The sequence below is a fragment of the Mandrillus leucophaeus genome, unplaced genomic scaffold, assembly GCF_000951045.1.
Source record: "Mandrillus leucophaeus isolate KB7577 unplaced genomic scaffold, Mleu.le_1.0 Scaffold1571, whole genome shotgun sequence".
NCBI lineage: Eukaryota > Metazoa > Chordata > Mammalia > Primates > Cercopithecidae > Mandrillus > Mandrillus leucophaeus.
The window spans coordinates 112,408-131,846 of record NW_012101556.1 but is presented as its reverse complement, the minus strand read 5'-3'; the positions used below and the strand labels follow the sequence as shown (position 1 = coordinate 131,846).

At 33.3% G+C, this 19,439-nt stretch overlaps 1 protein-coding gene across 1 annotated transcript in view; it reads left to right on the top strand.

Moving 5' to 3' along the window:
- KCNT2 (potassium channel, sodium activated subfamily T, member 2) overlaps positions 1–19,439 on the top strand; it is a 250,671-nt gene that overhangs the window by 124,020 nt on the left and 107,212 nt on the right. Inside the window, exons 4-6 of the mRNA XM_011975599.1 lie at positions 5,641–5,689; positions 8,756–8,815; positions 18,600–18,674. Coding sequence (XP_011830989.1) covers positions 5,641–5,689; positions 8,756–8,815; positions 18,600–18,674 — 184 coding nt within the window. The remainder of the gene's footprint in view (positions 1–5,640; positions 5,690–8,755; positions 8,816–18,599; positions 18,675–19,439) is intronic.

Genomic DNA, 19,439 nt, shown 5'->3' with positions numbered 1-19,439 from the left:
TAGCAAAGGAAGCACACCTGCAGCATGTAGTTTATAAATTACATTGAAAGATGAGCCGTCAGTATTAACTCATTGCCTGCTGATGCTTGCAGTTCATCGCTGTGTCCAAAGTCATGTATCTGTTTCCAATTTAAAAATTGTTGAAATGATCATTTGTTTTTAACATCAAGTGATAGAGACACAGGTAAGAAGCACATGAACAGGCTCCTATTTTATGGTATTTGGATTCCAGTTAAAATCAAAGCCTAGTATAGCAAACAGTGTGTTTAAGTGGAATTCAAATTTTACATATTATTTCTTCCTCAGGGTAACAACTATTAAAGGAAGAAATGGAATTTTGACAATAGCTCTTAAATATTTAATAATCAATAGGAATGAATATTTTAATGTAGATCTTTTCTTCTTTTTTTTTAGAATAAAGTAGAACTAAGTTCTCTAACAAATCTCAAACATTTAAAAGTATTTTTTTTTGTTTACTGGAGTCTAATACTGGAGACTAATACTGGTGTTTTTGGTCATTGTGAACTTTTTCGCCATATAATGATTCACATACACAAACATACACACACAGAGACACACACACACACACTCACTCCATAACATGATAGGTGTTATATGTACAAGTCCCCTGCATTCTGTGATTTTGTGTTGTCCTAAGACCAGAATCTTTACATCCAGCTTTCAGAAAGTGAAAGAGAGCTTGGAGAAGGCATATATATTTTTAAAAATTATTGGCCAACAAACAACAAACATCACTTTTACTTGTACTTCATACTCAGATCCCATGTGAGAACCAGTTATATCATCATACCTTGACACAAAGACTGAGAAATGTAGTTGACTGAAGAGTGACTTTTTTGCACTTGACTCTGTGCCATGGAAAGGGGAGAATGAATGTTAATTAAAGCCAACTCTGTCACAGCCAATGTTATGTCTGGTGAAAGGGCCCTTAATGTCCATTCTTTCAAAGAGTTAGTTATTAGTCTTCTCTCTAACATCCTTGATAGTTGGTTGTCTAACCTGGGATTAAATATTTCCAATGTTTTGAAAGGATTCAAACGCTGAAAAGTCTTTCTATCATACTGGCAAGACTCATATGCTTTCATATTTTGGTCACCTAGTTTTTGGATGTGTATTACATATTTTATGTTCGTCTTGAAATGTGGGCTTAGTATCATATCTAGTATTCAGATTTCACTGTATATTATGGTCAGGGGAGTTGTATAATTTACCCACCTGTTTTGTTTATTATTTGTTAATACATTACAAACTTATATTAGTTTTTTTTAGTGCTATCGGTCTTTGAGTTCATCTTGGGTTTGTGAGCAACCTGTCCTTTCATATGAATTATGTCCTGCATGTTAACCCTATTACTTTCAAATGCTTTGTTCTTCTGCTAAACATATTCACCCCATGACTCCCACCTCCTCTGCCAAAGCTGTTCTCACACTTTTACCATCTGTTTTCCTACTTTTAAGACAGTTCATAAGTGTTCTGGGAAAAGTGGCCAAGGCTACATTACTAAGTTCCTGTATTTAACTTTTGCTTTTCCTTACATTGTTTGATATGGTTCCTTTAGTTTTCATAATAATGCTTCATACATGAATTTTATCAACAGGATAGTCTAATTCAGAATAACTAAATGATATATATTTGAGTTTTGGTTTGCATTTTTTATTTAATTTTTGTATTTTTGAAAAGGGAAATTTGGTTTTATTATTTAAAAATGTTTCATGCATATTACAATATAGATGTATATGACAAGGAAGTAAAAATTATCTTATATCACAACACCTAGAATAAGTATTTTTAGCATTTTTAATGACTAATTATTTACAAATTCTCTATACACAGACGTATAGATTATAGATAACATACACGTACAGGTATGACCTAAAGCAATATTTTAATGACTTTTTCCTTAGTTGTAATGTTTTTGTTGTTTTACTTGATGATGATGCATCTGCTACTTAAATTCTCTTTTCTGTTGGATATTCAGGTAGATTCCAGTTACTCTCTTGCTATAAATAATACCAAAATAAATATTATTGTGCATGTTTTCTTTTCTCCTAGTGTTTTTCTGTCAATGAGATTAAATGTTCATTTGAAATTACCATTTGGCTGTCAGTTTTAGTTTCACTCCTCATTTATTTTGGAGGTTTTCTAGGAATGTGCAGATCAGATCCCACATTCTTTTTTTCATGATAAATTCATTTTATGAAGGAGGGCTTGAACACTAGTTTTTACCAAAATGTTTACACTTCCTTCTCTGTATTTATCCAATTTAATGTTAAGGAAACTGATAAAAGTATGTCTTTCAATTGGAGATCTCCTTGAAATTTATATATCAGAGATTTGTAGAACTTATTTTTTAATAGATTCTGAAGTCTATTTCATAAGACACAGTCTAGCCTGGAAAATAAGTATGTCTTTTTTAAAACTCTTATTTAAATTCTTTATGACATTTCAATTGTCTACCAATATCACAGACCAAAGAAAATGCTATTAGTTTGATGTAAGCAGACTTTTTTCAGAATTTTTAAAATATGAAGTTGATTTTATTACAAATTTCAGATATACACGTTAGAAAATTATTTCATTTGGGCCCTTTAAAAAAGTATTAATTTCACCAAATCTGCTATACTGGCAGTGTGAAAGTCTTAAACTAAATTTATTATTATTTTTTCTAAGTTTCCACCTCTGCCCCTCCCCAGCCCCAATAGGCCCTGGTATGTGTTGTTCCCATCTGTGTGTCCATGTGATCTCATTGTTCAACTCCTACTTATGAGTGATAACATGTGGTGTTTGATTTTCTGTTCCTGTGTTTGCTGCGGATGATGGCTTCTAGCTTCATCCATGTTCCTGAAAAGGACAAGATCTCATTCCTTTTTATGGCTGCATAGTATTCCATGGTGTATATGTACATTTTTTAATCCAGTTTATCATTTTTAGGCATTCTGGTTGGTTCCATGACTTTGCTATTGTAAATAGTGCTGCAATAAACATAAGTTTGCATGTGTCTTTAGAGTAGAATGATGTATACTGCTTTGGTTACATACCCAGCAATGGTATTTGGTTGTATACCCAGGTCAAATGGTATTTCTGGTTCTAGCTTCTTGAGGAATTGTCATACTGTTTCCCACAATGGTTGAACTAATTTACATTCTCACCAACAGTGTAGTGTAAAAGCGTTCCTAACTCTCCATCATCTATTGTTTCTTGACTTTTCAAAAAGCATCTGCTATTCAATAAATGGTACTGGGAAAACTGGCTAGCTGTATGCAGAAAACTGAAACTGGACCCCTTCCTTACACCTTATACAAAAATTAGCTCAAGATTGATTAAAGACTTAAATGTAAAACCCAAAACCATAAAAGCCCTAGAAGAAGCCTCAGGCAATACCATTCAGGAAGTAAGCACGGGCAAAGACTTCATGACAAAAATGCCAAAAGTAATTGCCACAAAAGCCAGAATTGACAAATAGGATCTTATTAAACTAAAGAGCTGGTGCACAGCAAAATAAACTATAATCAAAATTAACATCAGGCAGCCTACAGAATGGGAGAAAGTTTTTGCAATCTATCCATCTGACAAAGGTCTAATATCCAGAATTTACAAGGAACTAAAACAAATTTACATGAAAGAAACAAACAACCCCATCAAAAACTGAGCATTGTTTGTTAACATACATTTCTCAAAAGAAGACATTTACGCAGCCAATGAGCATGTGAGAAAAAAGCTTAGCATCACTGATCATTAGAGAAATGTAAAACAAAACCACAATGAGATACCATCTCACACCAGTCAGAATGGCGATTATGAAAGTCAAGCAGATTTTACTAAGTCTATGTTAATTACCAATTTTCTTCGAAAATACTCACAGACTTCTGTTTAGCAACTCATTTTATAGGGTTTTTTTCCCAGGGATTGCTATCTACTTAACAGTATAGCTTTTTTGGCACATACTTTTTCCATTTACAAAACTGGGGATATATCCCTCTTCACTCTGACACACCTTGTTATTGTCTGATTTCTCAAATGTTACTCAGCATATGAAAATGTTTTAGAAAGGACAGTGATACTGAATTCATGAGTTATATCTTTGCCTTTATTGGCACCATTTATCACTGCTAATTGGTTGCCTAGTTTAATATATGCATGTACTTAGCAAACCATTGGGTTTATAATGGTGAGTAAAAAAGATATGTTATTTTATCTTATGGAGCTTGTAATTGTGAGGAGGCAGGCATTAAAGAAACATATTACAAATACATATAAAGCTTCCACTGAGATGAGTGACAGGAAAGGTGTGATGGATGACATGGCCCAGGAGATTAGTTGACAAAGTTGATCAAGTGGAATCCTCAGAGGGAGTTTCCCTGAAACACAGAGGGCTGAGCTGAGTCTTCTAGGATGAGAGGAGAGAATGTAGAAAGGGCTTGTAGAAGGAAGGAGTGTGTCCACTTGAATGTGTCTGAGACTGCCGGGTCAACTGTTTTGATCTTTTTCTAACAAAAGTGCAAAGGCATTACGCAATAGGGAATAGGGTAATGTGATCTAAAACACATTTTGAAAGAATCAGTGTATTTGCAACTTGAAGAAAAATGGTAGAGGGCAAAATAAGGTGCAGGTTTCCCACTGGTAGGTTTTTGCAAGCATCCAATTGTGAAAAATGATATCTTAGAATAAGGTGATTGTGGTAGTAGACATGAAAAGAAGCAAGTGAATTCTGCAGATATTTGGTTGCAATGACTGAAAAGGTTTGGTGTCTAGTGAGTTTAGTATTTACAGATGTAGGAGAAGAAAGTATCTAAAAGGATGCTCAAGTTTTGAGTAGCAAAATAAAGTGGGATTTGGTACTATTTTATGAGATGCAAAAAACTACCATTCACCTGATTCTCTTCGGGAAAATGTAATTATTTTCATCTTTTTCTGAATAGTGTCTATTGCTGTGAGTGACTACCATTGAAATGAACTGTGTACTAAATGATGTAGACAAAGCTAGGTTATAAATTGTGGAAAATTAGAATTAGAGGGATAGTAAGTGTTCTGATGTTCTTTCCAGAGCATAAGCCTTTTTATCATCAGAAAATATATTTTTAGGGAGTAAAGATGATTACTTCTTGTCTTGCCCAATATGTTAACCCCAGTCACACTTTTTTTCATGGTATGTTAAATATTTTATAGAACTTCAAGTCTGAAATATTATTACCTTGTATACTCTTTTACTGACTTTTTTCTGATTATTTATACTGTTGAATTTTGTTACTCAAATATATGTCCTGTTAAAAATAAGAAAATCTTAGAGTTTACAGAAGACTATTAAGTGACTTTTCAGTGTAAAATTATCCAGTAAAGGGTTTGAGATTATTCTGCCCTCCCATATCATTCTTTAAATAATGTCACATATTTTAATTTATTAACAGTGACCAAAAATGAAATTCAAAAAGTTTTTATTGGAATAGAAATGAATATTAGCATAAAGAAAGCTAAGGCAGAAACATTTTTTCAAATGTTAATTTTGGTATTTTATCTTTTTTATGCTAGCATTATTTTAATATTTCCAACTTTAACTGAGTTTTAAAAGTGAATACATTTTTCACATTTAAAAAAATTAACTTACTATTATTCTTTTTATAGGTCTCATATCTTTTGGGTGAACAGAAGTCTACCTTTGTGGGGCTTACAGGTTATGTACAATTTTATTTTGTCCCTATATCTCTGGGTGTTTTCATATTTCACAGAGAAGTACTATTGGAGAGCTTTTGATGTTCAAAATGAGTTTGTCTTTCTACTTGACTAATCTTCATGTACATCTTGGACTAATATTTTCATTTTTTTTCTCTTGTTTGTCTGAGCCTTGCATTCTACCTCTTGAGGATTTCATCATGATCAGAATTAGATTTTAAAGAGCTTGTGAGAGTTTGGAGAAAACCAAAGTAAACTAGTGCTTTAAGGCTCCACAGATTTTCCCAAACTACATTAAGTATTCTTGTTATACGATTCATTTAAAGTTAATCAAAGCCCATAACTGCGTTTACGTTTTGCCTTGTATTCTTAGTGTCTGCAATATGATAGAATATCAATAAATAATGATTTAATGAATGCACAAATGAAACAATGACTCATACCACCAATAGGGAGAGCTTAGCTCCTAAGCAACTCATCATGTAAATAAAACCAAAAGTATGCCATAGCATAAAAGGAGTCTTTAAGAAAGGCCACGAAAATATGAAAGAGCACAACATGTCTGATTTATATTGTTGAGGTGTTCCCTAGAGTCTCCGTTATTTCTTTGTTTTGTTTTGTTTTCTATTGAATTTCATGCCCAGCAAACTTTTTGTAAGTTTCTATCTCCTGTACTTCTGTTTACTTCCTACCGATCCTTTTTATTTTCTGTTACTTTTAAAAATTACAAATTAATCGGAAGAATAGAATCACCAACATCAAAAAGAATTGGAGGTTGGAAGACACTTGAGTCTGGAGGAAAGACTTTAAGACTCACTGGTTAGGAGCAATCTTTAAAATACTTTATTTATTTATTCATAAAGTTGTATACCTTTGTGGGGTACAAGTGCAATGTTATTACCTAGCTATTTTGCTTAGTAGTGAAGTCTAGCCTTTTACTGTATCCATCACTCAAATAATGTGTGTTACATTCATCAAGCAATTTCTCATCAGCCACCCCCTTCCTATGTTCTCACACTTCAATTTCTTCAATATCTCTCATTCTACACCCATTCCACATTCCAGATTTTTAAGTCATGCCTTAAAGGTCTGCATATTTGTATGTGATAATGAATTAAAATATGTGTGCATTGTGATCATAACCATGAAATCAAGTTTTTTTTTTTTTTGAGACGGAGTCTCGCTCTGTCACCCAAGCTGGAGTGCAGTGGCACAATCTCGGCTCACTGCAAGCTCCACTTCCCGAGTTCATGCCATTCTACTGTCTCAGCCTCCCGAGTAGCTGGGACTACAGGCGCCCACCACCACACCTGGCTAATTTTTTTGTATTTTTAGTAGAGACGGGATTTCACTGTGTTACCGAGGATGGTCTCGATCTCCTGACCTTGTGATCCTCCTGCCTCAGCCTCCCAAAGTGTTGGGATTACAGGCGTGAGCCACCACGCCTGGCCAAAATCAAGTTTTTAATATGTCTGAGTGTTTTATGGTTCGTTAAAGTCAAGTTGTTTTTTACATTGCCTTACTCTGACTTTTGTTGCAATATCATATTAATTTATAAATAACTCTGAAATTGTTGAAATGTTCTTTAAAATGTAGTTTTTTAATCTCTGAGCTATCCTTCAATTAAGTGTACATTTAAAATAAATTGTTTCATGAATTGCCGTACATTATCTTCAAATATATTTTGATCTACTCAAATTGCTTTTTGAAATAGTGATATTTTAAAATAACAACAGTGCTCTTTTTTAAATAGCACTTTGAGTAACATGTTAAAAATGCTCTAGAGATCATCTAATGCTATGTACTTCTACAAAAAAGCATGAGTAATTATGATTTAGCGGATTTATGGAGAAAATGAAAGAATTTGAGTTTTCTATCATAATAATGCCTGGTTACTACACATACTTCTGAACATATTTTACTTTACACTGCTAAGCATTTTGTCTGTTTTCTTACTGTTCTCATGTTTTAATATTCTTTTAAATTCAAAGATTTTATCCCAACAGAAGAAAAAATGTAATCTCCAGGGTATCTGCCATTCTCATTCAAATAGTCTTAAATCTCAAAAATCTATAAACATACATATTTACCTGAGTCACTCTTTGTTTATATTTGCTTATTAGATTCTATTTATCCATCCTAAGTTTGTAGAGTATTTAACACAGAATAATTTTATTATCTTTTCTTGTTACTTTTTGTGGCATAGTAATGTATTTTTGGTAGTTAGCAGTAGAGATGATGTATACAATGGAGAATATAGAAAAAGATAGAAGCATACATAGGAAGATAGGACTAACACTTCTATCTGCACAAGGGGAATTGGTTATGAAATTCATTCAGATAAAGTCTGAAAGTATTTTGAAGTGCTAGTATGGTCCATTTTATTTAGTATTCAAAGATGTAGTCTTTTTATTTTGTTTGACATGGGTGATAGGATTGAATATACCATTAAACTTGAAGAGTGTATTATTTCTTTTTCTGGATTTTCTGAAGAGAAATGCTGATTTTGGTACAGATGATCATGCTTCTGGGATAGAGCGGTTATCTGTGGTGGAGAGTTATGTGTGATTTTATGTATTAGAAACACACACACATAGCTGGGCATGGTGGCTCATGCCTGTAATCCTAGCACTTAGGAAGGCTGAGGTGGGTGGATTGCTTGAGCCCAGGGGCTCGAGACCGGCCCGGACAACATTGCAAGACCCCATTTCTATTAAATTTTTTTTTTTAAACTAAACACACACATAAAAGAACCTGTTCTTTATATATCATGTAAACTTCAGCCAGTCTATTTTAATACCACCTTTACATTTTGAATAATAAATAAAAATAGTTTATTAAGGAGTATTAGAATTTATGAAAACTAAGCTGTAGTACAGGAGACAGCAAACTCTGGCCAGCAGCCTGTCATCTGTGTATAGATGTTAAAGTTCCACCTAATAAGTCCTATTATACACCCATATATGTATACATGCACATATATTTAAATAAAATTAGTAGTATAGTCAAGAATATATATAATTTAATTGTATTGTGTTTTCTCATTAAGTTGCAATTTATCTTTCAGGTTTCAGTGGCATTGATAAGTCTGTTTGAAACAATATTACTTGGTTATCTTAGTTATAAGGTAAGTTATTTTAATTAGCAGTTTCCCACTGATAGAACACATTGGTAGTGTTTACTCAGTATTCCTTTATTTATAATTTGCACTTGAGGGTAAGGCTGACTCTTCTTGAGCCACTTTGTTTTGAGCCTCTCCAGTAGGTGATAAAAAGCTCTATTAATATGGTAATGTTTTCCTTGATGACTTACAAATGCTTTGCTACTTCCTATGGGTTTACTTACCCATTATATGCATGCATTAGTGAGGCAAGCAAATGGAATGGTTCAGCTTTATCGTATTCAACATTTTTTTTTCTGATTTGTACACAAAATATTGAGAAAGTAAAAACATATCTGTTAGGAATTATTTTAATAAATTATCTTATTTTTGATAAAGCTTTGTTTGGCTAACGTGATTTAACAAATATTTATTGAGCTCCTATTTAATGGAGAGCTCTATACTTCACATGATTCTCTTCTCAATGAGTTTACAATCAGGAAAAGGGGGGTTACAGCAGAACATCATACGGATAATAATAATAAAAGCAGAATATAATGGGTGCTTCCAGTGATGTCAAAAAAGTACTGTGGGGTTTTATAGAGAGAGCTCATATCATAGAATGAAAAGGAAACACTAGTCCTTGAACCTCAGTGATTTCAATAAGGCAAGATGAAAAGACAGCACAATAGAGATTGATAAAATTCACAAAGGCATAGAGGAAGGACTTTACATGTAAAATTGGAGGAATAATAAATATATTTTTCTAGAATATGGGCATTGTATAGCAGCATGTATTTTTAAGTTGATGGGAGATGACTACCACAAGATTCTGTAATTGAAATTCAGTTTTAGGAATATTAGTTCAGAATCTCTATGCAGTTCAGGTCAAATAGACATTATGGTGAAGTTCATGTGCTCAGTTAAGATATGTTGCAGTATAAAAGGAAAACTGACAGTAAGATTTTGGCTGGATGAAAAGATTTGCCAGCTTTAATGAAAGATTAATTATGAAGGTAGAAGCTAAAGAAATCATCAACTGATGGGTTGAAAGAGGCGAAGAGAAGGAAATTCATAACATTCTAATAGTTTCTGAGTTTTAATGACTGGAAATATGGTAGTAAAACTAAGAAACAGTTGTATCAAGAAAAAAGTCAGATTGGGATCCACATAGATTAAATAATGGAATTAGTTCTGGAGGTGATGAATTTCAGGTACTGGTGAACACACAGATAAATAAGGTATGCAATTGAGAATGAAAAGCTGGAACTTTTGAGGGAGAGATTTATTAAGACTTGACAGTCATGTTAATTATTAAGACTTCTTGATAGTAAAGGAAGCCATGAGAATCTATCATGCATGGATTAATCAACGGGGTGGAAACTAAAGCTTATGTTGATGGAGATGCTTAAATTGAGGGTTTGGGAGGAAGAACAGAACAATCAGGGAAGACAGAGAAGTTAGAAAAGTTAGCAAGTCATTGGAATGGTTGTCATAATCATTACTAATTTTTGTTAATAGCCTTTTCATTTACTCTATCAAGTGTACTCAAGGTTATGTTTTCGGGGAACTCGTATCTAGCACCTCAATTTCATTCTCACTTTTTAAATTATTTTTTGAGAAAAGGTCTTACACTGTCACCCAAGCTGGAGAGCAGTAGCACAATTATGGCTCACTGCACCTTCAACTCCCCCTGGGCTCAAGCAATTCTCCCTACTGTCTTGACTAGCTGAGACTATAGGTGCACACCACCACCTGGCTAATTTTTTTGTATTTTTTTGTAGAGACACGATTTTGCCTGTTGCCCAAGCTGGTCTCAAACTCCTCTGGTCAGGTGATCCTCCCACCTCAGCCTCCCAAATGGCTGGGGTTACAGGCGTGAGCCACTGCATCTGTCCCTGTCTCACTTTTTAAAACATAAGAGTTTTGAAGTTAACGTTCTTCAGACTATTATTTAATTCTAAATTTAGAACAAGAAGTTTTTACAAACACATCCTTTTTTCAGGCTCACTTTTTTTTTTCTTTTTAATGCTCATTATTGCCATCTTAAAAAAAAAAAAAAAAACACCAATTTCTAAGGATGTCAGATTGATGAACAAGAAAGTATAAAAACAAAAGAATGACAGCTTTAAAAAATATAGGTAGATTAATTAAAATTTATGAGAAGACATAGGATGTTAGAAATGTCTGAGGAACAAAAAGTATTATATAAAAGCACATGTGCTATGTCAAGTGTGAGAAGTCTGAGAAAAGGATATTGAGTTTACAAATTAGGAGGTCATTTGCTATTGGCTTACAGTAGGTCAGCTATAATGGAATACAATTGAGTGTCAAAATTGTTAAATGGAGAATGTTGTTTGACTGGGGCAGGTGCTTACTCAAAGTAGTAGGATGAAGCAAGGATGACTGCTTCGTGATAAAAAAAATCTGCATTGTTTAAAAAAGAGAGAAACTACAAGGCAGGAGTAAAATATTACAGGAAAGTTTGTAATAAGTAAGAAGTAAGTAAGCTGGAATAGAAACCTGAGGTTTAATGATTAGTTTTGGAAAGTCTCCATTCTCTTTGGAGAGTGCAGAAGGTGGAAAGTGGTGGATCAAGAAATAAATTAGAGCTAGGGAAGGGAAATGAAAGAACTTACACATGGTAACCACACATCCCTAAATTACCTAGAAAGTACTAAATCAATAATAAGCAATATAGATGAAGATGCTGAAGAAAGGTCTTTTAAGGGTTTATTAGTATATCTCCTTGTCAAAATACATGCACTATAAATATGTCCTGATTGATGAATCTGGATATTGAGTAACTAGAAAAATAAAACAAAATTAAAAAATCAAATAAATTAATATCCCAGATCTTATCTTCAATGTTCATTAATATACATGCATAGATATGTACGATAAATGTCAAATGTAATATATAAATAATGGTATGCTTAAAATTTAGGCCTGCATGTTTTGGAGCAAATTAATCCTATCCCTTCCACTAGTACAGGAGTATATATAGAACTGTAACATGGCCAAAATATTAATCTACATTTGAAGATGCATTTGCTCCAACTTCTGGATAAAATGTAATATGAAATTAAGGTTGGTGTTTTGCTAATAGAACTTTTAGCGCTAATTTTAAAAGCCTTTTAAAAACACGTATCCATTCAAGATAATTTTTCATTGCAATCATATGATGATGACATTTATAATCAATTATTGCTTATAATTTATAAAATTAGAGCAGAAAATTATAAGGCCTAGCGTGCAGAGCTAGATGATATATAATATTTCCATTTCAACCCTCATAAACATTAATGGCTTCGATGGAGGAAATGTAGACAGCAGTTAAGTCCAGTGTGTTACAGAGAAAACAGATAGGATAAATAGGAGTTATGTGACAGTAGAAGGATAGGTTGCTGTTAATTATCTTCTTTTTCCTTTCATAAATATAGTCTAATCTGTGAATCTCTTTGGTCCCTTCAACAGAGTGTTCAATAATTTTTTTAGAATGGGTAAACCAAGTAATTGGTAGTCTTTTATGGTCTCTAAATAAGGCATGTTTTGGTAGCAGAATTTAAAACTACTTCTTCCTTCAACATAGATTTTTTTTTTTTTTTTTTTTTTGAGACAGGGTTCTCACTCTGTTGCTCAAGCTGGAGTGCAGTGGCATGATTGCCTCTACCTCCTAGGCAGTATAGATCCACTTGCCTCACCTTCCTGAGTGGCTTGGGACTGCAGGTGTGCACCACCACACCTGACTAATATTTGTATTTGTTTTTTTTTTTAAGAGACGGGATTTTGTTATGTTGCTTAGGCTGGTCTGGAACTCCTGGGCTCAAGTGATCTGGCTGCCTCCTCAGCCTCCCAAAGTGCTGGGATTATAGGCATGAGCCAACATGCCTGACTAAGTTAGATTTTTTAAAGAAAAGTACTATACAGACACACAGAAATGGATATTGTATTGCACCAACAATTGTATCCACTGCTGATATTATTCTTTGATACTTATACTTCTGAAATAGTAATATTAATAGCAAATCCATATATAACTTTCTTGTATTTGTTTATTTATGTATATTTATAGAGAGAGATATATATGCCTATATGTGTATATATTATTTTAAAAATACACTTAATACAGCATTATACAAGTACTTTATAATTCTTGAAATTAGACATTCTAAAATAAACATAACTAAATCATTAACAACTAAAATAGTTTTAACTTTCATTGAGACTGTAGGTTTTGAAAACCAGGCTATGTTAAAGTGAAATTAGCTAGAACTATTAAAGTACACGTTGAGTTTAGCAGATAATGAATTAGCATCCATGACATGAACTTATTTTGTCTTCTGTCATACAGAAGTGCAGGTCTGTGCTTAAATCATCATTCCATTCATGTTTATAGCTAGTTGGCAAAACAAACATGGTAATCACCCAAAACTAAAGTTCTTATTCTTTTGTCGTCATAAATACCCTCTAATTCTTTATCAACTGCTTTCAAAATAAAGTTCTATTTATGCACACACATTCATTAAATCAAAAGGAAACAAAAACAAACTCCTGCACAATTTCCAAACCTCCACACATAAAAATTCATCATACCTAGAACCTTTTTGTTAAATCTCCAATTCTTTTTTCCATAATCACATTACAAAAAGCAACAATTTTGAAAGTTTAACACCATACTGGCTTATTTCTGGAAAAGAACAAAGAATTTAGTCCAGGACTCCTGAATACCAGATACTGTTGATTCTGCTTATCTTGCCCTGAAAATGGTAAATCTAAATATTTTTGGGTTTATATGCAGAAATACAAAATAAGACTGCCATAGCGTTACTACACTATTTTAAATTCATCCAAAGAAGACAAATTACCAACCTTGTATTAAATACTTTAAAATACAGTTATACTTAATATTTAAGAATAAAAAGTATTTACAAGATGTTCCTTGGTCTAATCTGGGCATGCAACAAATAAACTGCTGTAACTAATTTAATTTTTAAAGTGCTCTTTAGGGTTGCACAGATAGTAGTTCCAAGATTCCATGTTTCTTTATGAAAAAAATAAAAGTGTGATGCATTTTAGAAAATCGCATATTTTCCTGCATTATTATTGGTTAAAAATGATGTGTCCATGCTAAATGTAGACTAATTGGATTGAGATTTCTTTATATTTTATTGAATTCTATCAATAAGAAGAGGAACATAGAGAGGACTGGCCACTGAGAGCAGATACAGCTACTACCCAGAAACTAAAGAAGTTACTTTTTGGAAGAAGAATAATGCTTTTTATCTCCTTCATGAAAATAAGATGAAATGAAAATGTATTTAATATAATTTTGAAAGGCATTGTGCTTGCCTTTCAATTTTATTTCTTGGTTTTCTTACATAGTGGCATTGTATGAATGCGTGCTTTTTTCCACCATACTAGCATTTATCCTTAGGTTTTTGTGATTTAGGCTTATTGGGACTCTTTCTTGGCCAATGAAATTTGTAGATCCTTTCTATATTTATGTTTCATTAGCTATTTTTAAGAAAGATAATTTATGGATGTATCTCGTAGTTCAGAAGACAACCTGAAATCTTAGAATGAAACTCAATGCATATAACTGAAAAGAGATGCATTTATTTTTAGCAATAAATACGTTGCCCCACTGTACAATTTTAGACCATGAAAATTAGTCCTCTGTGGGAAGTTCATTCATGTGTCACAAACTTACACAAACACACACATATATGCATACATGTGGTGTGAAGCAACAATCCATGGTTGACATAATGTACCAACAGTTTTTATTTAGGAGATTCAGACTGTCGAGCACTGTGCTAGGAGCAGAGCATGCAATCCTGAAATATACTTGTCCTGACCTTGACCTCACAGAGTTTAAAATGTTGTAATGTATTAAGTATATAAATACAAACTGACGTGAAAAAAAATGACATGAAAGAAATTGATGGAGGATCAAGAAGCCTAATGTCGGGGGAGATCCTGCCTAGAGGGCATATGATGAAGGGGCAAGGAAAGCCTCTAAAAACTCAGATTTCAGTTGCGAGCTGAAAGGCAGGTATGAGTTAACTTGGCAAAGTGAAGTTGGAAAGAAAGGTAAAGCTTTTCCAAGCCTCTTGAAGAGTTATATGCAAAAGTATACATAAGTCATGTTCTAAGCAGTGAATATACTTTATATATTACATCTATGGAAGGAATGATCTTTAAGGTTGGAGATGTCAACAAGAGACAAATGAAATAGTGTCTTGTATGATATAATCACATTTTTGTCTTTGTCGTGTAAGTGTCTGAATAGTTCTGAAAAGTAGGCCTGTTCTGGGGTGAAGGTGCAGGAGATAGGTAATAGTGCAGTAGATGAATTGGAATGGGGCAAGAATGAAGAGATGGTGGCTAATTAGGCTTAACAAGTCAAAAAGTGAGAACTGAGCTGAAATAAAAACTAGAAAATCTCAAGATCTATTTACAAGTTAGTAGGTCTTATTGATAAATTATAATGTAAGTATAACTATAGTATAATGTGAAAGGAAAATTTAAAAAGTTTCTCCAGGATTTTTGGTTTGTGCTACTGGGAGATAAGTCAGGGAGCAAGTCATAAGTTTTGCTTTAGAAATACTATATGTAAAGTGCTTTTGAGGCATTGATGTGAAGCAGTGGATTAAGCAGTTGATCTGAGTCAGAATCTCAAGAGATAAAATACTGATTCGGGCTATTGATACAATACTGGAAGTCATTACTTATTTCTGCTTATTACTGATTATAAATTGAAACTGAAACATGGATGAAATTACTTAACATGGGCATATAAACAAGAACTCTTGAATCCTTTCCTCCAGAAAATTTCAGTTGGCTCTGCAATTACAAGTTTGATCATTTCTACGTGATTACTTGAAGTATAAAGGTTTTAAACAATGCCATTCTTTCAAATGAGATCATTTGGATCCAATGGAAAGAAATGCAAATATTTAAGCTCCAAAAATAAAATAACTATATCAAAGAAGGGGAAGAGTATGTATGAAATAGCTGGGAGTATCATTTACTCATTCATGATATTAATTGAGCCCCCACAAGCATTTTAAAAAATTAGTTCACTGAAATGTTGCAGATGCTTGCCAAGGGGATTAGTATTGAAGGTCTGGAGGTATAATATTACAGCTAGGGGGACAGATGTGGGCAGAGGTATACAAGCATAAAGTAGCCTAGCTTGTTCAGCGATGGATATAAAATTCAGCATGGATGAATCTTTGGTTGAGTTCAGGATAGGGACAGAAACATCAAAAGTACAAGCCAAGCTAGTAGCCAGAGTTTAAATTGTGAAATTTCATGCAATACAGTGATGAGTTTGGATTTTATTATGTGAGCAATGGGAATTTGGCATTGTAGAAAAGATTCTTCTGGCTTTAATGTGGAGGAAAAATCAGAAACAAACTCAACCTAGACAGATAATTAAATAAGAATCATAAAAGTCTAATGTGTTATAAATGGAAATGAAGAGAAGAGAGCCATGAGAGATAAAAGGCTTTTGTTTATATGAACTAAATTATACAGTGTGCCACAGTTCATACTAATTTTGCTGGGCATTAACAGAAATATCCTTCTATATCACTAGTAGAAACTGTTCCCATAACCTTCCTTTCTTGCTACTCAGATCAGTCTCTTCCTGTGCACAATCATTGACACCAAAGAAAAATGTAAAATGAAAAGTGAAAATACAATAAAGGAAGAGTAAGGCAAAGGATAACATTCTGGAAATGATGCCGTGTAAAAACTGATGAAAGAAATCATATTATTACCTACACAATTTCAAAAAAAAACATGGCATAACTATGACTAGTTATAACTCTTTTGTTAAATAGTCCTGATTCAGTGGTAGTAGGAAAAGACCAGTCTTTCTACACTTCTTCAAAACCATGCATCCTCTGTCTGATCCATGCTAATCAGATGACATCTCAGAGAGGTGCCATAGCTTTTCTGGTCTTTTCATTCATACAGCAAATCTCAGTTTAGTATTTAAGAAATTAGGATTGCTATATGCAAAAATTTAAAATTCTCCTCTAAGAAAGCTTCTCCCTGTCCTCAATTCAGACCTACATGGAACAGGGAATTATCATGGGAGGCCTATCTGCTGTTTCTACCTCCTTTCTTATTTAATGCCCTTTAAGGCTAAGGAAGAACAGGGAATGAAGTGCAGTCAGTTTCTGGGTTGAAGTTGCCTGACTGGCACAGTTATTGTCTGATTTTTGGTTGTTCCGCATGTCAGACACAAGCTCTGGCTCTTTCTCCCATGTAAAGATTCTGTGGCCTATCTGGGGCCTTTGAATTTCCTGGAGGCCTCAGTGTGTCAGGCTAGCCACTAGTGCTCTGACACAGACCTTGGACTTCTCAGGTCCACCATCTGTTGAAGTCCCATTTCACCTTCAGCTACACAGTCTTATTGAGTGTAAGCCATTTTTAAATAACCATAGGTTCCATTCTTTAGGGTCTATATCTGGTTCCCAGAAAATAGGCACTTTGCCTTAAAATTGGAGAGATTGTGTCCTGCTCTTACCCAGTCATCTTTTTCTTTGACTTCTTCATTTTAAAAAGTTTTGGGCAGTAGCCAAATACAGTCTCCATGTTGGAGCCAAGCTAAGTGGTTTGGTTCCCTACAGCCCTTTTCACTTAACTTGAGGTGATAAGATGCACCACAGCACCTGTAGTATCTCTGTAAGGAGGCATTCTCACTGCTTCCCTTTCTTCTAACTTCCCACTCCTTTACTGTTTTTATGTAGCCTGGATGAGAGTGATAAACTATGCTCACAAAACCTATTACTTAATTTCTTAGTACATAGAAACAATAGCTGCTCTAAACCTTTGCTTTGGGATGTGCAAGTATGTTCCATCAATGTAGTTTTAAGCCTTTGGGGCCTTAAGGAAAATTAATAAAAAGAGTCCCAGTTTTATAGTCAGTGTTTTAATGGATAATTGGAGATTACAGAGATAGCAGATTTCAAATTGCCTTTCTAATACACAGATCTCTTCATAGAAGAATAAACTGCTTTAAAGGAAAGTCTGTGCTCATTATCATCAGACACCAATCAAGAAAGTTTCAGTGATGACCTGTTAATGTTAGGGTCAGCTTCACGGACATGTATTTTGTGCATAATATCAGGGTCAGCATAGGGTTCCACAACCAGAAGGTCTTCATGATTAGTTGAATGTTCTAATGTTACCTTCTTGAAATTATTAATTTCTTATTAGAAGGCCTTATATTTTTCATTTTGCACTGGGTCCTGCAAATTATATACTCAGTCCTGATTAATCTGTTTGTATTATGTGGGTAGGGAGATTAGTCTAGATGATTGAAAAATACCTTCCTTTAAATTGTATTAATGTGAAAGCAATTTTAATACCAATGATTGTTAACAAGGGTATGTTTCACAAACTAATATACTTGATGGTTAGTGAAATCATTATTATAGTAAGTAAAACTTCAGATTGTCACTTTTTAATTGACTCTGTAGGTTTTGTTAGTGTGTTTTATTTTTACTAGTACGTTTTCTTCCATGACATATTACTTGATAAAAAATATTATGTGTAGTATTCATGGTTTCTACAAACATTTGTTTTACTTCTTGAACTTACAAAATTGAGAGAGCACAATTACACTAAGAAAAATAATCTCTAAAAGTCATTGCTACATCTCTATACAATATTCAGTATTCTGTTAATGGAAGCATCCTTATTGCTAGAGAAATTCTAAGTGCTGTCTTTTTCCCCCTTTAATAAGATGCAGTATAATTGACTTTCATTTGTATTCATTCTTTCTTGGAAGGGAAACATCTGGGAACAGATTTTACGAATACCCTTCATCTTGGAAATAATTAATGCGGTTCCCTTCATTATCTCAGTAAGTCCTGAAAGAACCTTAAAAAACACTTTTGTAATTAGACTTAAGTAAAATCTTTAAATCTAGATACTGTTAAATAATATGGTAGCTAAGATAAATGGATTTAGACTTTGGTTAGAATCATGATACTAAGCAACAAGATAAAATTGACTGGATAACTGCATTGTGTAACTAAATGGAAACTAATGATTTAGTACAATAGCAAATAAAATATTTTAAAGAGCTATATGCTCTGGGGATGCCATTTGACAAATGTCATTATTGTTTAAAATTACTAGAAATTACTTATCCACTTATTGTTTATATTGTGGATTTTTTTAAAATAAGCCAATTGGAAACTTATTTACAAAAGTTTCTAATATGTTGAAAATATTTATCTGTGGTTTAGCCACAAGATTTATTAAGTCCAATTCTCTTTTTAGTGAGGAGATTGCCAAAAGTCAGACACCCAACATTTTACTTCTTTTCAAAGTGCTGTGTGTTATCAGTTCCATGATGATCCTATTCAATTACAGTCCCATAAGTATGTAACTCAACACTTTCCTGTTGCAAAATTATATTTTAATCACAATTTAATAAAGTTGTAATAATGTCTGTTGGGATTATACATTGTAACACTTTATTTGAATTGGGAGATTTTGAAAATAAGTAGATATTACCTGGAGCTGTTGCTCTCTTCTGATAATTATTTTAATTTGAGTGATTTATCTAGAGAAGCAACTGGGACTAGATTAAATGACAGGTTAACGAAATATAATTCTAATT